Source organism: Caloenas nicobarica, chromosome 6 (assembly GCF_036013445.1).
Source record: "Caloenas nicobarica isolate bCalNic1 chromosome 6, bCalNic1.hap1, whole genome shotgun sequence".
Lineage (NCBI taxonomy): Eukaryota > Metazoa > Chordata > Aves > Columbiformes > Columbidae > Caloenas > Caloenas nicobarica.
The window spans coordinates 23787189-23811423 of NC_088250.1; the positions used below are offsets into that span (position 1 = coordinate 23787189).

The following is a 24235-nucleotide window of genomic DNA, read 5'->3' on the forward strand; positions in this document are numbered from 1 at the left end:
GGGTCTGCAGCGACAGGACTTGGGAATCACTCAATCACAAAGCAGATTGAGCCTGGATGTGTGCTCTGAACTAGTTGCCACCCAAAAGCACTTGATAAGAGAATACAATTTTATTTAGCTATTTAATCAACAATTGTGTTCAAAGCTGGCAAAATGAAATCGTACCAAGCAAGCTGGAATACTATGTGAAGACTTTCTACAATACAGTCCTCTAGGTAGGGTACCTTTCCAAACCTTCTCCATTTAGTGTTTAGTACACGAAAACTTTATTCTGGGGTCTGTCAATAGTCTGTCTCATTAATATTATTCTGCATTGACTTTTTTTTTGTAGTAGTAGTAGTAGTAGTAGTGGTATTTGCACTTCTTCCTAACAAAAAGCAATGTTTTGCTATTAAACTGTTTAGATTTAGATACGCAGTTTAGAAAATCCAGCACACTCCATGGAACTGTGTAACATTTTCCCAGAAGATGCCCCCTACCTAAAGAAGTTCTGAATTTCACTTAGGCTATTTGCCTGAAGTGAGTTGGGCAAATACCTTCCATCCTGTCCATTCCAAGCAGCAGAGTTACAGCACACACATGCACACATCCCCACAGACAGGAAGTCACATGAAGGATTAAGTAAGCATTAAGTAAGCATTCAGTCCTCAGCCTTGTCCTAGGGCAAGAGTCCAGCAACTTGTGGGAGGGCACCATGCCAGCCTAACAGATGGACATACATATGGGTAGTCAGGACATCATGTGAAGCCAGCAAGTATAGATACTAAGGGCATGATTCCAACCTAAGAACATGAGCTTTCTGTGAAGGTTAAGGAGATTTTAAGCTGGATTTACTTTCAAAAATAAAGAATAAATTCCACTGCCATGTCCAGTAACAGTTATACTCTTATTTAATCAGGCGGAGTTGCTGGTGACTAAAAAGAGCTTTTTTCTAACAAAATGATTATGAGGTAAAGTTTTATCATTTCACAAGGGAGATTTCATTCTGATAGATAAACTTATTATTTGTGGGGAGATGTAGTTAATGATAACGATTTTGCACTGACAGTGCTTTGACCCTGCATCACCATCTGGCCAGTGCCTTTTCCCTGAAGGAGACAGGAAACAGCTATTTGAGCAGCAAATGCAGCCCAGACATCCCAGTGCATCCTCCAGAAGCCACTACTGGGAAGGCCAGAGTTGGGAACTGCTGCCTTTCCTGATGAGGAGAGAATGAGAAGAAGAGAGGCACAACACCTTCACACACATTGCCCTGGAAAGAGCTGAGCTAGCACTGCTGATGCATCTGAGCAAAAAGCAGGCATGTGCATCCCACAGCCATCAGCTGCAATGTCCATCAGTAGGAGAAAGAGATTAAGAGTCACGCCTTGGGAATTTAATTCATTACTATACCGCCATAACCCAAGGATGGGCCAAAGCCTGCCGTCGAAATGTGATCCCACCACTTACTAAGGTCCAAATGTAGAAATCTGAGTAGATCATGAAGGGCTTTTGAAATGTTACCATTTGACTAAGCAGAGCACATGAAATTTTATTCCCAACTACGGGAGAGAGGCAGCATCTTGGTTTATGGAGCATCGTGTATGCAGAGTGAAATTGGACCAGGAAGCGCTGAATTTCTCTTTCAATTGAAATTGGATATTCAGAATAAATATTAGAACTTTACAAAGATGAATAGTAAATAGGTTTTGTTGATTAAAATGACTTCTCTGTTTCTTCCAGTCTTGATCTATAAACATAAAGAGAGGGAGAACCACTGCTTCCTCTGATGGTTCATTCCAGAGGATATGGCTGGAATTATCTGCTTTCAGCTTCCAGATATTTAGATTCTTTCTGCTAGACTCAACAGCTTCTTAGTATTCAGCACTCTTTCCATGAAATTACTGATTGCAATGCAAGTCACTTCTCAAACTGCTTTTCTCCAAACAGCAAAGATTGACATCTTTAAGATTCACACCAAAGGAATTTTCTGAACAATGCTATTCCTCTGCTCCTTTTTATGCCCTCTCCAATTTTTCAATGTCCTTTATGAATTCAGATGCCAGAAAATGTATGCAGTTATCCAGTTTTAGTCTCCTCAGTGCTATATACATAGGAAAACACTGACTTCTTACTCTACTTCTTTATTCAGGCTACGCGGGCCATTCTTATATATTATCCTATTATTTATTTTGTGAGACTACATTCCGGGGTATAGACACCATTTTTTCAGTTACAGCCAACGTGCCCTGGTTCTATAAATGTATGATTAAATTTACCATTTCAGAATGTATTTGTTTGCATTTCATGTCCCACTTACAGAAAAATCCCAATTCTTCTATTTTGACTCATTACCATGTCATTAGCCTCCTCACAACTAGTTTTTCATGCATCCATACATTTCATAGAAATGATTTTATATTTTCTCCAGATCTTTTCAAAGCAAATTAATGCCACTATGGTCATTTCAGTGGACTTTCACTAGAATGTCTGGCACTAAATTGTGATCTTCCATTAACGACTTTTTGTAAGCCCTCTGTCAATTTGTAAACGGTGTAATGAGGTTTTTATAAGCACAGTGCTAATACTTTATTAGAATATTGTATACCAATCAGTAGAATACATGACAAAAGTATGTCTGTAATGGCTATTTGGTTTATTTTTAATACAAGGAATATAATAATCAAATCAGATTTCTTGCCGTTACTAATGTCTGCATTAACATACTGAGTGACATTAATTATATTCCTGTCAGATATTCTTTATTAAATTAATCAAACATCACAAGTTTCATTACCTTGCTTAGAGCTGATGTCAGGCTTACTGCCATATGGCCATTTCAACCACTATATCCCTTTTATGAATGCTGGCACAATATTAGCATTGTTCCAACCTTGTGGAACTTTGCCCAGCAAGATTCATTAAGAGGTTACATCAGAGTTTAGACTGCTGAGGTGTAGACCTAGACCTTTGATTACAATTTTTATGAAGTTTGCTGATGTTTTGTATCTAGCGAAGAATTACCGCACTTCAGAAATATTTCTTAAAGGATCTATCTGGTTGTTGCATAATCATTGTCACATACTTATTAACATTTTTTATAATTGTTGTTATCGGGATTTTTGTGGACTTTCACTATTACTGGGATTATTTTTTGCTTGATGTAGTTGCAGATCTACTTACCCTCCTTAGTCTTGCTCTAATGTTGTCACATTCCTCTATCAGCTTTCTGCATTTCATACCTCTCAGTTTCCACGGATGTGTATTTACTTTCTCCTTTCTCCATTCACTATATGCTTGTTAATTCCTATTTGCTACTTTTACTTTTGCATTCAATGCAGATGGACTTGCAGCTAAGATTTTCAGCATCTTTGAATCATTACTCTTTTGTTATCTAATATTTTCATTAAGAAATCCAGTTTTTCGTTCAGATATTTGTCTGATTTCTGCTCTCAATTATTTCCACTTACATTTTTCTCAACCATAGAAAATTACCCATTCAGAAGAATCACCATTTTACTGCTTAGAATTGTTCTTCGTTTCTCTGCACTGATTGCAATCAGGTCATGAAAACCACCCTAAGGCAGTCATGAACTTCTAGTCCTGTAAGTTATTCATATTTATCAATTCTAATGAGACCTTAAATTAAAATGTGCCATGTTGGGCATGGAGATTAGATAATATTAGATTAGATAATATATATTTTTTTCTTTTTACAAAACTTAAATATTTCTCTAGTGTTTTTGACAAACCCCCAATACATAGACCTCCCACCATATTTATTAATATGCATTCGAAATCCCATGGTTTTGTGTTATTAAGGACCCCAGAATACCAGTCTCTTGTACCCACTTTGTTTGTCCTAGGAGGGTACATCCACTAGGTTTATGATCTCAGTAGCTTGCCCCCTGCCATCAGCTGTCAGGATTGGCTTTCTCACTGATGATCATCATCATTTTTGTTACCAAGACTGCACGATGGCTATTTCATACAACAATAATCTCTTATTTTATGTCTGTCTGTTCTCTCCCTTCCGACACATTTTGCTGGAATACAGTTAAGTGCTATAATGCATACACTATGACTTTACATCCGACATTGTATATGATGACTTTTTTTTTTCCTAAATTTTGGGCTTTATATATTTCTAACTACTGATGATCAACACTTGCATCAGCAAGGGTATGTTTCCGTGAGTATGATTTTCCAAGGGTATGATTTCCATGAGAAAGGTATCTATATTTAGAAAATGTTACTCCTTCCACTTGTCAATGGAACTGGATGCACATTGTGCTTGTGAAAGTTTGCAGCAATGATGGCATTTCTCTTGTGCTCAGGGGACCTGCTGTTGTTCTATTTTTCTATATCACCCTTCATAATGTATGGCCATTTAATACCTTCTTTTTGATGTCTATTAAGAACTGTATCATTAAAAAACCTTTATCTCTCTGAAATGGCACAGTGTGAGAACAGAATCTGGATCACTCCTTTACTTCATAGTAGATTCTGGACCAATACCTTGGACAAATGAAACAAATTACTGAAACGGAGTTCTGGATTTTTTTTTCCTTTTTTTTTTCCCTTCCATTCTGCTTTATAAGGTTATTCAATTAGTTCTTAAAATAGTTTCTGTAGTTTAATTTGGGGAAATAAATGAGGTTACTTTCACAAAAATGTCTGAATTTGCACTTTTTCTGCAAGATGGACAATATTCAACAAACCTGAGATCCCTTTTCTCATGAACATAATAAGACATTTCTCAGTTGAATACCCAGCAGTGCACAGCTTCTAATGAGGGTTTAGAAAAGAATAGCTAGGAGGAAAAAGAAAGAGAGGACCAGAGAAAAAAAGAGAGAGGGAAAAAAAAGAAAAAGAAAAAGGGCATCTTCAATTTTAGCACATACAATTAAAGACATGTTAACTATTAGCTAACTAGCTAAAAAAAAAAAAAAAGAAACTAGTGTCATTATTTGTCAGCCAGTTGTTTTCCGTAAAGATTATTTATGCTTAAAGTATATTTAACCTTAAAATCAACACCTAATGTTTGTAAATAGACACTAAAGTTCTGTAGTTCTTTATTTTTCTGTTTAAAGAATGTAAAAGAAAATGAGTCCTACTATTGTTTTTCACCACCTATACATCTGGTATTTATTGAGTGCTATGCTTTAAATAAGATTACTGAAAATGTGAATGAAAAAAGTCAAAGCATTTTCACAATGAAATCCAGTTATTTTCAAAACTCTTCTAATTATATGTAATTCTACTGCATTAATGTAATCCCTACTGTTATGACCTTTCCTAATTAAAAATTCTCTGTTTTGACACAGACTGAAAAATGAAAGAAAATTACTTACACTAATATGTAAATGCCTATTGATACAAGTGAAAACATAGTATAACAAACTAATTTTCATAGTGCTTTATTATTATTACTTGGGCTAAGTTATTACGTTTTTTCACCCATGTCTTCAACTTCAGAAAATAATCTGAGATTTCATCATTGACCCTTCTCAAGTGGTACTGATCTGTGTCTAATGACATTGGACATTGTACATATTTTATTGTCTACTGTCATGCATTGGGATGCTCTGTGTTTCATGGTATTATATTCTGGGTTCTCTTTTGCTAATAGACATAAAACTCTACTGAAGTATATCCCCATTTTAGTACCTAACAAAAACCTTTTCTTTTAATACATCCTCCACAGAAGTGTATCATGCAGCTGAGCAAACAACAGATTTTATATTCATTGTCAGTCCTTAAAGACATTTTTAATATATCTTCAGTGAAATAAACATTTCAAAATATCGATTTTGTCTCACAGGAATGTCTTGTGCAATGTAGAAAAACTCACTTTTCAATATTGTGCTTTAAAAATAATAAATATTTAATTTTGAAAGTGTCTGAGTGAAACACTTCCATTTTTCTTTTTCTAAAATAGCACTGTTTCTTGCAATGTTGCCCTGTAAAAAAGTTCGGTTATGAAATTCATCAAGTGTAGCCTATCTTGTATTCACTACTATATTACAGATTTCCATAAAAACAAGCATTTATACTAAAAAAAAAATATATATATATATATACATATATATATAAAAAAAAAATGACAACCATCGGGCTTGCCTCATTCGCATAGTCTGTAACATCTATAACACAAAAGAATGGGAAATCCTTCCCAGTTGTTCAACAGTCAACTTGCAAAGAGTTTACAAACTTAACAATTGATTTGTTTTCATAGGTGTAGCTGTTTGTGCCATCTGCCCTGACCTTCTGTGTCTGACTGCTCAGCATCTGGTTAAACACCGTGTGTGGTACACTCAGAGGCTTTACAGAGATGCAAGGAACCAGGCACAAGATACTTAGCTGCATATGCAGAGATGGAAATATTCTCATTAAGAAGTCAGAGAGATTGCTTTTCAGAAGCAGCACTACTTGCTATATTCTTCTGGAAGAAAAAGACAATGTGTAATAGGGATTTTAGACTAAGTTTAGGTCCTAAATGATTCCAAGTAATGCTCATGTTTGAACATACCAGCTTTCAGTTTCAGACCCAGCTTTCACCCCATGATGCATGTACCAGAGCTTATCTCGGAGACTAAGATCAGTTGGAGCATTCAAGCCTAACTGTAGGAACTGGTCCTCCTGACTTCAGCCTGCACTCTAGAGAAGCCACCTCTGACAAAGCTCAAATAGAGTTTTAAGATGAAATGAGACAGAAAGAAAAACACCTATCTTGCAATTTCTGCACCAGCTATGCTTTCCTAAAAATTGTTCTGTGTGCTGCCTGGAACCCAAATAAGTCTTCACTCTTCCAAGTACAGTTTTGAACATGTTTCACTCCATACTCTTTTCTTGGTCTCTACTTTATAGTCATACAGCATCACTGCTTGTTTATTTTTCATTTCGTATTTCTTTCCTTGCCAAATATTTAATTGCTGTATAGCTTCTGTACATGTGTATCTGTGCTCAAACAACAAAGCACTAGAAAGCTGTCCTCCCATATAAAATGTGTTCAGCATTACAATTAATCACCATAGCTCTATTAGTGTAGGTGTAGATATTATAATTAGGTCAGCAATAATTTTGTCAATGCAGTAGAGTAAGAAATGCTGGAGCAAGCAGTTGAACATTATTTATCTAGCTATTGAATTGTATTATAAATGGGATTAAAGGGAGAGAAAATGAAGTATTTATATGGGCCAGTCTAATAATGGACTTGTCCAAAGCCTCCAGAGGGTATTTTTTTTCTTAGTTTGCTAGTTTAAAAATTCTTCCCTCCCCTCTAAACACTGTAAGTTAACACCTTAAAAAAACTACACCAGTCCTATGAGTCGAATATTAGTATCAGCAACGATTTCAGTGACAGAATGAATACCTGATGATATGGAGGGCGGAGTGAAATGTCAAAGGAAACAGGTAAGGTTGCTAATAAATATCAGCCAAATATACTGTTCTCGTCTGCACTCATCCCCCTTAAAAATAGCTATTCAATTGAAAAGGAATATAATACATTTCAACCTGCTATCTATTTTTTGTTGTTCTCTGCAATGAGTCTTTTAAAAGAGGCAGTCATACAGGTACATGTGCAGCATGTTTAATGGGAAGCTTATGAATTCTCCATTCTTGCCACATAAGGTAGCTCATCTTCAGTCAGATGGAATTGGAAAATGGTGACATAAAGATACAGCTCATATGATACAGCTAAAAGATTAAAAAATGGTACAACCCATTACCCAAGGTTCATGTGCAAATATACTAGACACATCTTGATAGTGGGAGGCTGTTACCTCTTAGCTCAATTGTGAAAATGGGATCAAGAGTTTCTTTGTGTTCCCCTTAGTTTCTTAATACATTTCTTATGTAGGTTTGGATAAAACACTTTTCTTTTTATGCCTCCATCCTACCACCTTTTGAAGAAAGTAAAATAATACCTGTACACTTTGAAGGGCAGCAACAGGAAATGTGGCCTGTGATTCCTGGAATAAATGATCTTTATGGGTGCAAATAGTAAAATCTTTAGTCCTCCTATTTCTCATGTGTGTAGCTACATAACACATGGGGGGCAGGAAGGGAAGGAATATCCAAGGGTGATACTTTCCTTTAGAGCCAAAGTTTTGAAAAAAATTTAAATAGGGTCTTTACAGTTCAGATATCTCCACAGATCTGAAGAAATTACATCAAGTGCAAAGATGGAAAGATCTGCAGGTAAAAGCAGACAGAAATATTTGCCTAATATTCCTTTCATGGCGTTGTTACTGAATTGAGTAAGTAGCTATGTGGAATCTGTCTCCAGGGATGTTATTCTACATCACTAAGAGCTGGGCAATTTTCTCCATGCAGATTCAGTCACTCTTCCACTCATTTCTATTGTATAAACAAGCAGACTAAGTTGTGAAAATCTGTTAGAAAATAGTTAGTTTTAATTGACACAGAAATGGTCTTGCAAAGGCACCTGGAGCCCTCTAACATAACATCATGTGAAATTCTGCAGAACCTTCACATGATTACTTTCAACTTAACACTACGGGAATAGAGTTCTTTGTATGAGTTGAGAAAGAAAACAAACCTTTCCACTAAGTCCACTGAAAACAACATTGCCTATGACTTGCCACGTTATTCCTGGCTTGTGCTTGAATAGAAACACAAAGGAGCAGATTTCCAGCCCATGATTGGTCATGGCAAGTCCCCACATCAAAATACACATCATCCCTCAATATTTGACAGACTGGCTTTCACTTGAATATTCAATACACATCCCCAATGCAATTGTCTCTAAATGCCAACAAAAGCTCAACTAAGTGCCCTGTTTGCTTAGAGTGGACCTCAAATTGGAGGTAAATATGCTTCTGAGTTTTAAGCATAAAATAAAAGGACTTTCTTCAATGATAAGTCACAGAAATCACACAAGGCAGAGCAAATATTCACTGGGTACTGATTTTCTAACGATTTCCTTTTTCTTTGGTTCTAACCCTTCAAGGTGTTTTGCTTTACTGGTGTCATTAGTAAATTATAACCAGTCATTTTCAGGTGTCATTCTTCTGCACCATTCACAGCTTAAGCTTAGTACACAATTTAATATTAAATGTATTTAGTTGCATTTCTACTATAATTGATAGTTAAAGATTTTGAATTAAAATGTAACGTATAAACTCTATGTTTACAACTAATATGTTCTAAGTTTGTGCCTCTGAAAGAAGGTGTTTTGAACATTTATTTTGATGAAAAAATGTGAATCATAGCAGAGGAAATGGAGAACAGCTATTTTCAAAATAAACATTCTGCTTCTTTAATAAAAGTGCAAAGATTACCCAGCTCCTTTCTCTTGTCATTCAGGTCTGTCTTCAAAGAGAGAACACGACAGTATCCCTGCCCTTAATTTTTAACTCCTTTTGGTCTTGTTCTAGTAGGCAAGCTGTTCTTAGTTCTTCCTTTGTTCTGTTTTGATTTATTCCTTCTCACTTTCATTTTCAAATGAGCAGAAGCGGCTATGTTGTACAGTTACCTCTACTGGACTACTTGTAGGTTGCAGGAGTAAAAAATTATCATAGTCCTAGAAAACTCTTGTATGAGGTCAACCTGTCCAAAACATTATATATGCACACAGAGGACATACTCAACATCTTTCTTTCTATAGCCTTGGTCAGTTGTCCTCAGCAGCTCTAGTAACAAGAAATATCTGAGAAGTCATAAATGCTTTGGCACGGGGAGCCAGGATTGGTTCCAAAATATGTTGGAACAGTCTCACCCTCAGTGAAGGCTGTCCTCAAATTTGTACTGAGATAGAGGAGTGTGAATTTTTTAATGGTGAAATGTAGATAGCAACTGTCAGAGTCATTCAGGGCAACAGGCTGCAGAGACACCCTGTAGAACCACGATGGATTTTCAGGGGTTCCTGCTGTGTGAAAGATGGGGCTTCTGCAGAATTAAGACAGTTACCTAAATGCCAGAATGTCTCATTTTTCAGATATCCTTTGCACTTGGTATTTGTAATGGACTGTGAAAATTTTGTTCCCAGGAAGGCTGCATCAAAATAGTTGTTTGGGATATGTCCTTTTTCAAAGATTGTTTGTCAGAGATTTGCATATGAGAATGGAGGCTCTTGTAATTTGGAATGCTTCATCCATTGTATTAATTGTATTGTCCTCTCTCAGTTGCTCATAAATGGAACTACTACAATTCAGATAAATTGCTGCAGTTGTATCTAGAAGATGCGGCCTGAGAAAAATCTGTACTAAAATCTTCTGTAGAAAATCAGTAGAAAGACAAATAGATTTTATGGACCAGATTAGTTGGTTTTATGTGCTGGCTTTGTACTGCTCTCTTTAAACAAGTCAACTTTAAACACTGTGCAGCCAGATATTTAAACAGGTTTTTCTTTACCAGAAGTGCTCAAATAGTGTAATATATCCCTATATAATCCTAATATATCCTAAATCTTGATTTTTTAAATATTTATGGTCACTTTTGTATAGATTTTGGCAGTTACTTTTTTCACACCAGCCTGTCTCGTCCTGTGAAATCATACTGTTGAATGCATAGCTGCAGAATCATACATCATATCCACCAAGAATATAGGTGAGCAGAGTCTTCACGTATAGACATTTTTACACTAATTTAACTAGATGAAAGAGTGGGCTTCCAAATGCCATAGACAAAAGAAAACAAGCCCATATTAACCCTGGAAATCAAACTGACAAGAAAATATTCAGCTTTTCTTCTTTATTACTTCCAACTATGATAACAAGAGAGTACGACAGTTAGATTTCATCACCGTTCCTCAATAGTAATCCTTAGAAAATCCAGATATATTGCTGGATATTGAATCTATTAATTATAAAGATATAATTTTAATAATTATTCTGATGATATCATCCAATGGCTCCATGCTGATAGATGAGAAATGTAAATCCCAGAAACTTCATTACAATTTTTATTGCTCATCAGAAGCATTTCTTACTCTTGAAATATTCAGTATACAGACAAAACAGGGAAAACTTGCTGAGTGCAATGAAGAGCAGTAGAATGCCAGAGTGCAAATACTGAATGACTGTTTAGAAACAAGCTACTTTTTAATATTTGTTTATTGCCAGCAACTCCAACAACTCAAAGTTTATTTTTGAATTTGCTGGTATTCTTTCTTTGCATCCAACTCTTATTTTTCAGTCACACTAGATTCATCCTTGCTATTTTGTATTTCCCTATTGCCATTTCAATAAGGTCAGATACTGATAAGTGTCTAGCAGACAACAGTTTCTGTACTAAAGACAAACACTAACAGTGCCTGCAACAGGCATTGTATTTTGGTTAAGTTGTGGAATTCCCGTTCCAGCCATTTGCACGATGTAAATATTCTATGCCTCTTGGAAAGCCCACATGTCTTGGAGAAACTTCAGACTGATTGAAGTACACTGGACTCAGCCTGCTGTTGCAATTCAAAGGAACTACGTTGAATTGTACCAGATATGAATGTTTCCCATTTTTTATTCCCAAAATATTTCTACATACAGCTTAATTTTTCAATCCTGTGCTCTTTTCACGATGTTCTTAAGCTGTGGACTGTTAAACAGCTTCTGCATCTCCCCAGAGATGCGAATCCCTAGCTCCAGTACAAATGAGGTTTGTTAAATGCTTGAGGGCGGAATGTTCTACATAAACAGGAGATAGTGTCATTACTTTGCACTCTGGGAAGCATTTCAAAAGTTGAAACACCCTTGCCTTCAAAAGCAGGGAAGTTTTTAAAGAAGTCTGAGGCTCCTTGTTATCCTTGTTTGCAAAAACTGATAAACATTTGATCCACTGGAGTTCCCTGTTTTCCAAAACCATGCACGCCTCGGCCTCGCCCCACCTCCAGTCTTTCACGTTAAAGGTGTCCGACTGGAGGATATCTGCTCAGCCTATAAATCTGCCTGTCAGAGCATAGTCTATGTCACAAAATAGTATTTCCAAGTGAATCAATATAGATAATTTTGATTGTTTAAACTCAATATGTATTTTTGTTAGTTAGCTAAAACCACAAAGATTATTTCTAAATTCTCTTCAGACCCTCTGTTTAACCAGTCTCTGTTGCAATGCTCGGCCTGCAGCACTTCTATTTTTAGCTCTAACGGAACAGTCTTAAATTGCTTATTTTCTGTTTACTAAAGTCATTGAGCTTGTAACCATGGCAACCGTGGCAAGTGCCACAGCTTAACTGTTTTATTAAATGGATTGAAGATACAGCTGTAAAACTTGTAAGGCCAGCCTGTCAATTTTATACACAGCTCAAATTGTCATATATACCACATTATAGCAAGTACTACATTAAATGTGAGGAACCAGGATCTGATCTTTGTTTTAATGATATAAATCTTTCCCATCTCTCTACTCAAGGGAAAAATAAAATTCTCGTGTAAGCCAGATCAGGATCTGTTTTTATCAAATTGCACAGCCCATCAAGTTTCAGTGATTACTGCATTTGAATGCATAAATTGCAGATGATGTGCATTAAACCAGTCCCTAGTTATTATAGAAAGACACCATCTTGCAGTTGTGTTTGCACGAAGCTTTTAGCACATTATTGAATTGCTTACAGCAATTGCATTATTTTTGGAACAGCTATATTCTGTTAAGTTAATAGAAGGAATTAAATCAAAGTAACGGCCTTGTCAAGAGAAACTTCTTAAGAGTTATGCTGAATGAGATAACACAAATAGTTCTTTAAATCTGTAATTAGGCATTTGAACTAGAACACCTCGAGTACCAGCAGTGTTGAGGAATTACACCTTCTGCTCACTGCAGTATAAGCTGGGTATGCTTCATATACACAAAAACTGGGGTACTTTTAAATTAATACTTCAAATTGTGTATGACAGTTATGTCAGATACTTCTAAAGGTCACTGAAAATTACTGCCACAGTTTAGAAATTTTTTGTGATAGAATGAAAAACCCCATAGGATCAGATAACAAATATAATTTTTAACACGAATCTAAACATTGTATAGCTCCAAAAGATTGAGAGCAAAAATAAGAATGGTGATATATTTATACCCATAAATATTTAATGCATGATTCATACTGTTGCAATAGAAGCAAAAGCTTTAAGAATGTTTGACATTTAGAAGAATGGCGTTCTGCTTTCTTTGCTAGTGTTGTGGTTGGAACAGTGTTCACATTGCTACTTTTGGTGCTAAATGTCTCCATACCACAAGTCTGTCTATATAGATATATCAGTGGGGAAAAAAAGAAAAAAAAAAAAAAAAAGGAAAAAAAAAAAAAAGGAAAAAAAAAAGACATTTTAAAGGAGAGATCTTTTGCAAGAGGTAGTAATTTAATAAATTATCAAAAGTTGTCCTTGTTTTTATGAAAATGCTCCTGTTTAAATTAAAGAATAGTATGCTTGATATTAAATCATTAAATTCAAAGAAATATTCTTCACTATGTGTTGCTGCAACTGGAATTACTGGAGTGAAAAAATAGTGAAGTTTCCTTTCATTTATGTATGTTTCTTTTTTTTCTTCCATCTGCAGGATCTACCTTCATTTGCAACACCCACATCATTCCAGTGAAAAATCAAGAGGGAGTAGCAATGATGTTTATTATTAACTTTGAGTATGTAACAGATGAAGATATTGTGGCATCTCCCGAGAAGTGCAAGCCAGTATTGTCGTCCAAACTTGTAAATCGTAAGTTAATCATTGGAAGCTCTCTGCTTACCTCTACTCTTAGCTGGGAGAGTAATTAACCTGGATAGTAATGATACCAAAGAAATGATGCAGTCCCCATTGCCTGACTCATTTAAGATGGAATTCAAAAAAATAAGAAGTTAAATGTAACAAACTTGTTATAAAGTTGACAAGATAATCTATCAGTTTTTTGGTAGTACTAACAGCACAGATCTTGTGAGTGCTGCTTGGAAATATAAATTCATTAAAAGTAAAACAATTCACAGAAATGCATTATCCTTGAAAAAAATTTATTATGAACAGAAAACTAAAAAAAAAAAAAAAGCATTTTCATATAACCCAAATGTTTCATTTTAGCCTATTCGAAATTGAATAAATATTTCTATTTTCCTTTCCAAATAAAAAATAGTTGGTGGAAGGTTTGATTAAATTAGATCAGAAAATATAAAATGCAGGAGGAAAAAGTTAAAACAATTAAACATCTTAATTTTATCAAATTTAAATATTTAGATTGGCTTGAATGGTGTGGGGTTTTTTAGATATACAGAAAGTGCTTTTGTTTTTATTCCACTCTGGAACATAAGTGTTGTTAAAATCAGAAAACTCTACACAAAACAAAAGTCCACTTCTTATCCAGCTAGACTGTGTAGCTTTCTGTCCTGCTATCTGCAGAACATATGCTCTTTTGCTGACCTTCACTCTGCAGCAACAGCACATGATCCTTCTGCTTTGCATCTGCACTCACGTAATCTGCTCTTGCTCCAAGCTTTCCCCGCACACATCCCCATTTGTCCAAGCTCTTGGGGAAGCACAGCACACAGTGCTGACACTCTCCCCGGGCTGGCTCAGCAACAGCTGGAAAATACCTTTTCACAGTGTAATAATCTTTAATGTTAGTACGATAAAAGGCTCTGGAACCTAAGTTTTGTGATTGTTACATCAACACTTCAGCTTTCTCTAAATAGGAGAAAAAGACCAGTAGGATCTTCACTGCAAGAAGCAAGGGGAGAATTTTCCCAATGTGAGCACTATCCACTACCTCAAGTGATGACATGCCGTATTATGTTTTCTGCTAGTTATGTTGAAAAGATTGTAAGGAACAGGCCTGTAGCTGTGCATATAACAGCATTACCAGGTTCCTTCTGATGAAAGCAGTCTTTGCCATTCTTCATAGTCAAGACTTTCTGCACTGTATCTTCTGGACAAAATACATCAGATCTCACTCAAAGCTTTGTGACTATTGAAACATACATAAACAAGAAGTCCCCCTATAATATTGTCAAATCATTCACACTTTAAAAAATATTAAGGTTTATTTCTATAACTAATTGGGATACTAAAAAATACTATTTTCATTAAGCATGTAGAAAGAGCTCTGACTGATTCACTCCAGGTGGGCCAGAGTCTTTCCACTTATGTCTGCATAACCCTACAATGGCAGTAGATGTAAGGCTGTGGAAAGGAAAATTCTCATTAGTGGAAACTAGTAGCCTGCAAACAATTATTGTTCACCAAATATCACATATTTTTAAAAGACCCTTCGTAAATATTCTTTACAATTCTTATTTAAAATATTGTGCTTTTATACTTCCTTTTCTATTCTGTTTTGCAGTGTTGTTTCATTTTGGTTTTGCTTTGTTTTGTTTTTTTAATAATAAATACAACAGTATTTTTCATTTTTCTTGACATATCAGGAAAACACTTTCTTCTTCTAGTAATGTTATGGTAAAAATCCCATTAAGAGGTATCAGAAAAAATAATAAAATTGCATCAGAAAAAAAAAGAATTTACACCAAGTAAACACTACTCAAATTCTGTTTCTATTTCAGGATTTTCAAGATTCCATGTTCTTGTGAACTTTGAACACTTTATTTCTTAGTTTAAAAAAAATTTGTAACATAAAATTGTTCAGCTGGTCCATGTTTAATGTGGTTCTATTGAAAAAATAGAAGGTAAAATACCCATTGGGGGGAATTTTTTTTTTTTAAGAGCTTAATGTGCTGAAAGAGCTTTTTGTTCTGCTATTGCGACACATCACTGTACATTTTCAAGTGTTGTCACTTGCCATACTTTAAAGCGAAAAGCCGCTAAAGAGGACATCAAAAAAAGAAGCGCATTTAGTCAAATCATCCTTCTCTTGTTTTACAGTGTTTACACCTGACTTACACAGGGGATTTCCCGGCTGAGAGTTCTTGAAAAGTGAATAGGTGGGGCTCCACGCTCAGTACAACAGACAAAGATCAAGGTCCAAAAGGAGGCAAAGAGACTTGATTTGAGCCATTTTCCTGCTAGTGAGTTCAGCCAGATGCCAGAAACTGGCAGAAACTAGAGCAGGCACACAGCTGCTCTTACTCCTACCTAGTTGCTTGTGGTTTCAGAGCAGACTTTGTGTGGGCAGGATGGGAAGAATGCTGATATAAAATACGCTACATAGCCAACAATTCATTTTGGCAGAGAGAATTCTCAAGAAAGAGGCCAACCCGTGCAAAACATCCAGAAATATTAATAACTGCAAGATATTGTGTACAGTCCAATGGTAGATTTGAACTAAAACAAACAAACAAAAGCCTTAAAATTTAGAAAAGGCAGATAGAGATCAATGAGCAACAAAAAAGTCACAAAAAAGGTGGATTGTTTAGCAGTAAAACCATCTTTTTTAAGTCATGTTCCCACCGTAAGAAAGGCAAACAGCAGATTCTCTAGGAGGAAGTTCATTTTTCATCATCTGACTCTATTTAGAACATACATCAACAGGTAAAGCAGATGATCTGTTTTCATTGAGTCACACACAAAATGGACAGTAAGAGTACTGGTTCAAAAAAAAAAAAAAAAAAAGAAACAAACAAAATCCCTTCAAATCCAGCAACCAATTTAGAGAATGAAAATAGAGAGGGAACCAGCCATATAACAACTGTAATAAATCTCTGACAAACAACAAAGACAAGCAACAGCTAACGACAAAAGATTTCAGATTGCATTAACATCTACTACCCAGAAGCACACAGATCATGAGAGATTTCTTTCCAGAGACCCTTAGATTGAGTTTTCTCATATTAGAATGTCTTTTCAACTTGAAAGCAAATAAAAATGACTGAGTCAGGTTGCAGGAGAGAAGAACTAAAAGTGAATAGGAAACAAAAAGATTACAGTTATTTTCCTGACCTTAGAAAATAACATAACTCTTTCACACTATCATTCTCCCTCTAATTGATTTATTAAGGGTTGACATCAAATTTATCAAATATAACTTTGAAAAACCTTTCCTTTTGTCTAAAAACATCTATCCTGCTAGCTGCAGACAACAGTTTTGAACAAGATCACTTACCACAGTGCTCCTCCTGACTGAAATCTAACACAACGTAAGAGAAAAGCATTTCATGCTGTACACACAGCACATGGTTTTCAAAGGCTCTAACAGATAAGAGGGATTCTCATCAGTTAAAGAGCTGAGGGCCTTATGAACAGGCTAAAGAAGGTAATTGACATTTGCTAGGTTGAGCTCAGAGAATACATTTAGTTCCAGATAGGCAGAAAATTAAAAATTTACCAGTTGAATACTGACAGATACTTTAAACAGCATTTGTAAGCTCTTTTGGGCAGGGATCCTGTCTTTGGTGATGTGCCATTGTGATGGCTAACACAGCTAGTTTCTGATTCAGCATTGGGTTTGACAGATTATTATAACAATAGATTATTAAAAAACCCCACAACGGTATGTTGCCAGGCGTTTGATGACCACGATTGAATATAAATAGATTTCTTTCTAGTCTGGTGCTCAAGACCTCCTATCTCATATGTAGCAAAAAGCTAAATAGGCAGTAATGTGAAAAGTGAAGATACTGTTTTCACAATAGCAGTGTAAAAATCCTTTCAGATGATCCTTTTGTTCCTTTTATTCTTCCTTGCAAGAATTTATCATAAGTTCTCTACAGCAGTCTGACCAGTGTTTGTGTAATCAAATAGCTAATTTTTGGAAAATCCTAGTGTGCACCAAATTGGTAAAGAGCTACTAAATCAGAGCCAACTGATTTTTCACTCTTTTCTGTTTCATTGCTTTCGGTTTTTTGCCACAATTCTATTTTTCAATATTTGGCATTTCATTGGTAAAACAAAGGAAGTCTTCGTTCATATATAACTTTCTGTTTTGGGGCAAAAAGAACCCCCAAATTTTTGTCATATTTTTTGTTTAAACTTTTAACCAAATTTATTTAATACTGCATCTGTCCCATCTTTATATTCAGAGAGGTGAGGAAATTTCTTCTCTAAGCACTTCTTCCATGACTGGTTAACATTGCCTTCTCCAGTGAGGATGTATTGGTAACTCGTGCGGTTGAAGTGAGACTTACAAAAACTGATTCCTGCTATACATGTCCATTCATCATCCAATCACTTTTCTAAATTTTGTCTCACTTCCAGGTGTGAGAACACTATTCATTCTTCATGTCTTTGCTAATAAGTTTGTTTGCTTTTAGTGTTGCCTTTTCTTAGATCATGTAAATGTTTTATAACTCCTGAAGCAGCTTATATACACAGAGATAAAAACACTAAATAACTTTATCCCACCTCACTTTATCTATTAAATGCTTGAAGACATAAATGCCTGCTTTTTAAGTGAATGGATATTTGTTTAGCATATTAAAGTGTTAACATTGAAAGTTTCGAGCTACATAAGCCCTAAAAATGGATTTTACCCGCACTATAACTGTTCTTATTGACTGTTTTCTGTCACATCTGATAAGACACTAACATTTGCTTGATTGTCACTATAATAATAAAAAATTATTCACAAAACTGTTGTTCATAATTTTTCATCAATCTAATCATTTTCCAAAGCTGTACAAAATTTTCAGCTCTAAGTGAAATAATGCTTAAATAATGGATAGTTAGCAAGACACTTTTAGAAAAGATAACTCCTTTCTGTTATACTCACTGAAAGGAAAAAACAAAAAGTGCTTCCTCTAGATTTTCTACAATGAACTAAATTGAGAATAGATGTAATTCCATACCAGTTTAGTAAAAAAAACTTGTGAACACTACTAAGTTATCATTTAAATTTGTCTACTACTAACAGTTGTTAACCAAAATAAGATGACACAAGAATTCTTGCCAAGTGTGTTGTATAGACTTAATTAAACTCTTTATTACAAAGTGTGAAGCTACTATAACTTCTGTATATAAATACAGCTTTTAAATAATCTGTTGATGAAATGGAATGTAAGTATCCAACTTTATTGCCAAATCTGTCAAACATTCCAATCTGGCGTGTTCATCCATTCCACCAATTGGATGAGGAATTTTTACAGGAATTTATGGAACTAGCGGCATAAATTAATACGTGCTTCTGGCACCTGATTCTGTTCTTCAGAGCTATCAAATACTTTGCATCTGTAAAGCTAGTAACCGCAAAATAATAAAAGCAAGCATGACACAGATTGAACACGGTGAAAAACAGCAGCCATTTCCCACTGACAGAAAGTCATAGATCTGAGGATGCGGACTCTGATATGAATGTATCTATACATGTAGCTATGATTTTTATACTCAAAGTAGACCATTTGTGGGATTGTAATTTACATGCATGCACAAGATGAGAAAAACCTTTCGGAACAGTAATTGTGAGTAGTCTTCTTTTTCTGCCCCACATAGAGCATGTTGCTTTTTTACTGACCTATAAGTGCTTTTTCTAATATCTAATCCAGTCCTATCTAAAGCAAAACTCCTACTAATATGTAGGCCAAAACAGCTGAAGTCAGGTTCATTTAACTTCAAAACATTTTGACTAGCTAGAAGTACCAACCTATAAACTGAGACTGGTTCCCAAACACGGTGTTCATTGCCTCATAGGAGAAAGCCCAGAAAGTTATCTGATTAGGTATATAATTGCATTCTGCTGAAGAAGGATATTTGAGGATTGTCTTATCATTTTATTACTTCAAAATCTATAAGCCTATTAAAGACACCTTAGAATCATTTATTGGGCTTCTTCCTCTAAAGGAAATGAGAGGATCTGTTATACACCCAATAAATGCATATTTTTGGATAAGGTTCAAAAAAATGAACAGGCTAATAATATTCTTAACTGGGTAAAACCATAATCAGAAAACCTTTCAAGTGAGGAGACTCTTCAAGGTGCTTATAGTTTGGCTCTATCTTGGTCCTAGCAATGGCGTTACATCTCAGGAGTAGAGATCACCACATCCACTGAAGTTACAAAGAAAGCAAGCACAGCTGAAATTCAAATCAAGCCTTTCCTTTAAGCCAAAGAATTAACTCAAAGAACAGTAATTTTTCTCTGTGCAGAGCACTTTGCTATATAAATAAGCATAGCAGTTTAGTAAGAAGCAAGCATATATTTTTTCTAAACACATCTGAACAGCACCATCATGAAATATTGTGTAACATTTGATGCATCCAAGTTTGCCACATAGAACATGGCACGTATAAGCAATAGTAACCCTCTGACTTTGCCCAAAATGTAATGAGAAATTTGTCCAGCGTCTTATTTTTAGCTGCACCACTGGGAGCAAATTCATCATAAGTGAGGGCTAGTCAAGAAAAATTGTGTCCAGGAGGACAAAGGTTTCTATCTAGCCAACCAGCAGCACAGTTCTGACAACCCTAGTGTCAATATGTGTATTTGTCTCCAAGGTAAATTACAGGGAATGCTAGGTGAACTGAGTGTTGAACTCTTAGCAAAGGAACAGAGCCAAGGCAGCAATCACGAGTAAAAGACAGGAGGACCTTTGGTACTGTCAATTTCAGTGCTCCACAAATACGTAACTGCCTAATTACCAGCCATTAAAATAAATACATTTTCTTAGTCTTATTTTACCAACAGAGAAATACAAGTGGGGTGGCTATATTTCTGTTTCCTTATGATGGTTATTGTTGGCTTTCAGATTAGAAAGGAAGCTTCTGTGGATTCTAGCCACTTTAATTAGCTGTTTGCACTACATTCTCTCCCAGCTAGGATCGCAGAGCTATTGTGCTATATCTTGTACAAATATTCAATTAAAAAAAAAAATAAAAAATTTAAAAGGCTTAAGAGATTGGAAACCGAAAAGAGGGAATGACACAGCTTTCAGTAGCTTTCATTGGAGGTGACTTGTGCACACTGGACAGGAAAAAAAACACAAGCTGACAATACTCTGGCTATATCGAGACCCTGCAAATTTTCCTTTTGCTATTTAAATAAATACATAGTAAGTATGAGAAGTGAACATGAAAGGGATTCTTGGATTGAACTAGATCCAGGAGTTTCTTCCAGTCATGTATTTTTATTCATTTTTAAGAGGTCTCCTATTTGTTCTTTTCAAGACATTTAAGACAAGTGGGTTCTGTGAGGTAACTTGAAGGCTAGGATACTGACTTTGCAAAGTCATCCTACATTATAATACATATCCTCAGGAAACTATAAAGATAGTGAGTTTTGCTTCATTCTCTGGTGGATGAGAAACACGTATGTCTCTATTATTCATAGTAAGAACTAGCACAGAGAACTTAACACATCTGTGCACTTGTTAAATTGGAGATTTTAACCTTGAAGAAGAAGAATTCAAAACTATCAGGGTATCTCACGCTTAGACAAAGACGACTCTACTAGATTTGCAGAGAAAATATTTAAATGCATTTGAGAAGCTTTCAGATGGACACTGGTTATAAGGAATATGTTTTGTTATTTATATTATTCAACGTGGAGTAGACGTTATTTTAAGGTAAGCAAACAAAATAGATCTATAGATAAAAGTAAGGGAGTTTACCACCATTGTGTCTTTTTTCTCAGGCAGAGAATCTTGTGTTTATTACTTGACTATATTAAGGAGCAGAGTGCTCAGGCAAGCTGGGCATTTCAAAGACCTAAAAGCAATTAGCGAAAACATATAGTCTGAGGAGTTCTTCCCATGAATACATGAAATAAGTGAGCCCTATCAGGACTATGAAACTTCTTTAAGTTCATACTCTGGACAAGTGTTGGTGGATAAAGCCTGTTCTTCCTAAGGAGATTATGAAATCTTCAACTTCTCAATAAGTTTCTTACAAACAAAATTGGCATTTCCTAGCAAATAAATGATCACTGAGATCAGAAGAGGTTCAGTCTCATAAGAAATAGCACGTTCGTCTGGGTACATCTCCTCGAGCTTTCTACCTGAAACATTAGCCAACTTTAAAACTTGGTAATTGGAAACATATATTGATCTATGTGACAAACTTGGTAATTATCTGAGTACTTCTTAATGGAATAGTTCCTAAATTTTCCAGATAAATACAGAAATGTACTTTTAGAATAATTCTTCTGCAGATTAAATGTATTGTATATGAATTCAAGCTACCTGAATTTGCTTCTAAAATGGGTGGAAATTTGATATTCTACCTTCTTTTCTTAATAGTCTGTTTATTTTTTGAATCTGTTTCTTTCGAAGCGAAAGCTTTTTGTAAATCTAGTTTAATTGTATTTCAGATGGTAACAACCTTTCGAGTGGCTCTTCTTCAGGTAAATCTATCTTCTAAAATTCTATCTCCTAAAGTCCTTTTATTGCTTTGTTCTGATTCTATTATTTCAAGATCTCATTACATTTTATATAATTCTAGAAGAGTGCAAGTCAAAATAGGGCTCTTGCTCCCACTCTCTGAATACTTATTTCAGCAATACTATACATATAACAGCTAAACTATTAAATTTAGTATAATTATATGACATATAAAATCCAAATGTAGTGATACTTTTCAGCTTATTATCACTGAAAGCTCTTGCATGCAGAGCATTAAAAAGTTTCAGTCAATATATGAGACAAAACACGCTGCAGAAATCGGTAGCAGTATAACAATTCAGTGTTAAAACATAAAGAGAACTTCCTGAGGCTTACTGTCTCAGACAAAAGCAATATTTTTTTTTCTACGAAGTCTGGCAACCAAGATGATGAAGGGTTGAGAATTTCTTGAGGATTAGATTTAATAGATGGAATGAATTCTTTTTTCCATCTACCAAAAACCCCACCATATTCTCTGCACGACAGCAAAATACTATGCTAGTTGAAGACTTCTTTGCATATATTAGTTGTGATGCTTGCTATTTTGTTTCATTGCAGATATTTACTTTTTTCTTCTTTCCACTTTTAATTATACCTAAGAAATAAAAATGCGAAAAGTGAAATCTCTTTCTGAGAGGACCAAAGATTCTTTTTCTTTATGGTTTTTTCACAAAGACACTGTAACTCCTATAATCTTAACATAATGAATAGGATCTAGTAAACTGACATCTCTATCAACAAATGGGAAGAAAACTAGACAGGTAAATTTACAGGTTCACATTAACATTCAAAGATATAACCATGCCATCTTTTGAGGGAGACACTGAGAATGTTTTTCAGACTAAATTCCCTGGTCAACCACACACAGCACAGCCCTACATGTCACTAGACACTTCATTCCCTTCCTTTCATGTTTTCCCAGGCTACCTGAGATGTCTATTTGTAGACAGGGAGATCTGGAACCATATTATTCTCTTAGACATTCTCAATACTAAGTTTTAGGAGAAGTATAGCCTGAAGGTAAAAATGTGCCATCACCAGCACAGAGATAAAACAACTTTCTCACTTGCAAAGGAACATAAAGAAGATCGCTGGTACTAATACTTAGAGAAATAAAGTGTGACCTTAAATTTTAGAGAAAACTAAAAGAAGAATCAAAGTGCCAAAATTAAAGTAGACCAGAGGATTAAAAAAAAAAAAGTGTCTGTGCAGTATCTGAGAATTCTAAGTTTAAGATTCTAAAGTTAATAATTGGATTCCTTTTCCTGCCTGAAAAGAAATGAAGATTATTTAATGAGCAGAGCAAGAAAATGATCCACTTATGTATGCTCCTCTACATCTGGGGGAAAAGAACTACAAAAACTCCCATAATTGGCTCTTACTTTAATTCTCTGTCCTGAGGCCTGCTGAGTCGAGACGGAAAAGAAGGCATCATCATGTGCCTCAGTGTTTACGTAGAATACATTTGAGTATCTGCTGCTATTTTAGGCTGTCAAAGTTTAGGGATTCCATTTCTCAAAAGCAATTGTTTCTTTCAGTCTGTTGCACGAGTTGCTAGATGGTATTTCCAAGTCTTTGAGCAGCAATTCAACAGCTGCCTGTATCTGTAGTTCTGATAACTTGGATCCTGAAAATTCCTTGAAAGTAGGCATTCAATTATCAGAATATCTTTCAGCAAAGAGCTGACTTCTGCTCCTTTTTGTGAAAGTAACATTGCTCATTGTTTGGGGAAGTTTCAGAACAAAAGTGTTGTTGAATTAACCCATGCTCTGGAGGATAGTCTGTCATAATCTACCTTACTTGCCCTTGTCAAGGAAATGTCTCTCTGTTTAGAACAGGTTGATCTTTGTGGATATGTATTTTGTATTCTTTAATTTTATATGCTGAAAAAGTAACTTATGTTTCATACTATAGCCAGATAATTATCCACTTCAGTAATACTATCCAAGACTTTTTATTTTCTTCCTCCCTCTACCACAGCTAACAGGTTGTACCGGAACACAGGCAGCTCAGAGTTTGGTTTAGCTCTCAGCCTAGGACAGGTGGTACATTATACCATGAAGCAG

General features: G+C 35.3%; 1 protein-coding gene across 8 annotated transcripts in view; it reads left to right on the forward strand.

The window, feature by feature from the left end:
- KCNH7 (potassium voltage-gated channel subfamily H member 7) overlaps positions 1 to 24235 on the forward strand; it is a 224974-nt gene that overhangs the window by 118696 nt on the left and 82043 nt on the right. For 6 of the 8 annotated variants that reach the window (XM_065637277.1, XM_065637274.1, XM_065637275.1 and 3 more), the window contains 2 exons: positions 13486 to 13641; positions 22100 to 22132. In XM_065637277.1, the coding sequence (XP_065493349.1) occupies positions 13486 to 13641; positions 22100 to 22132 (189 nt within the window). Of the gene's footprint in view, positions 1 to 13246; positions 13279 to 13485; positions 13642 to 22099; positions 22133 to 24235 lie in introns of those variants that run through there. The other 2 variants (XM_065637279.1, XM_065637276.1) reach the window with 2 other exon arrangements.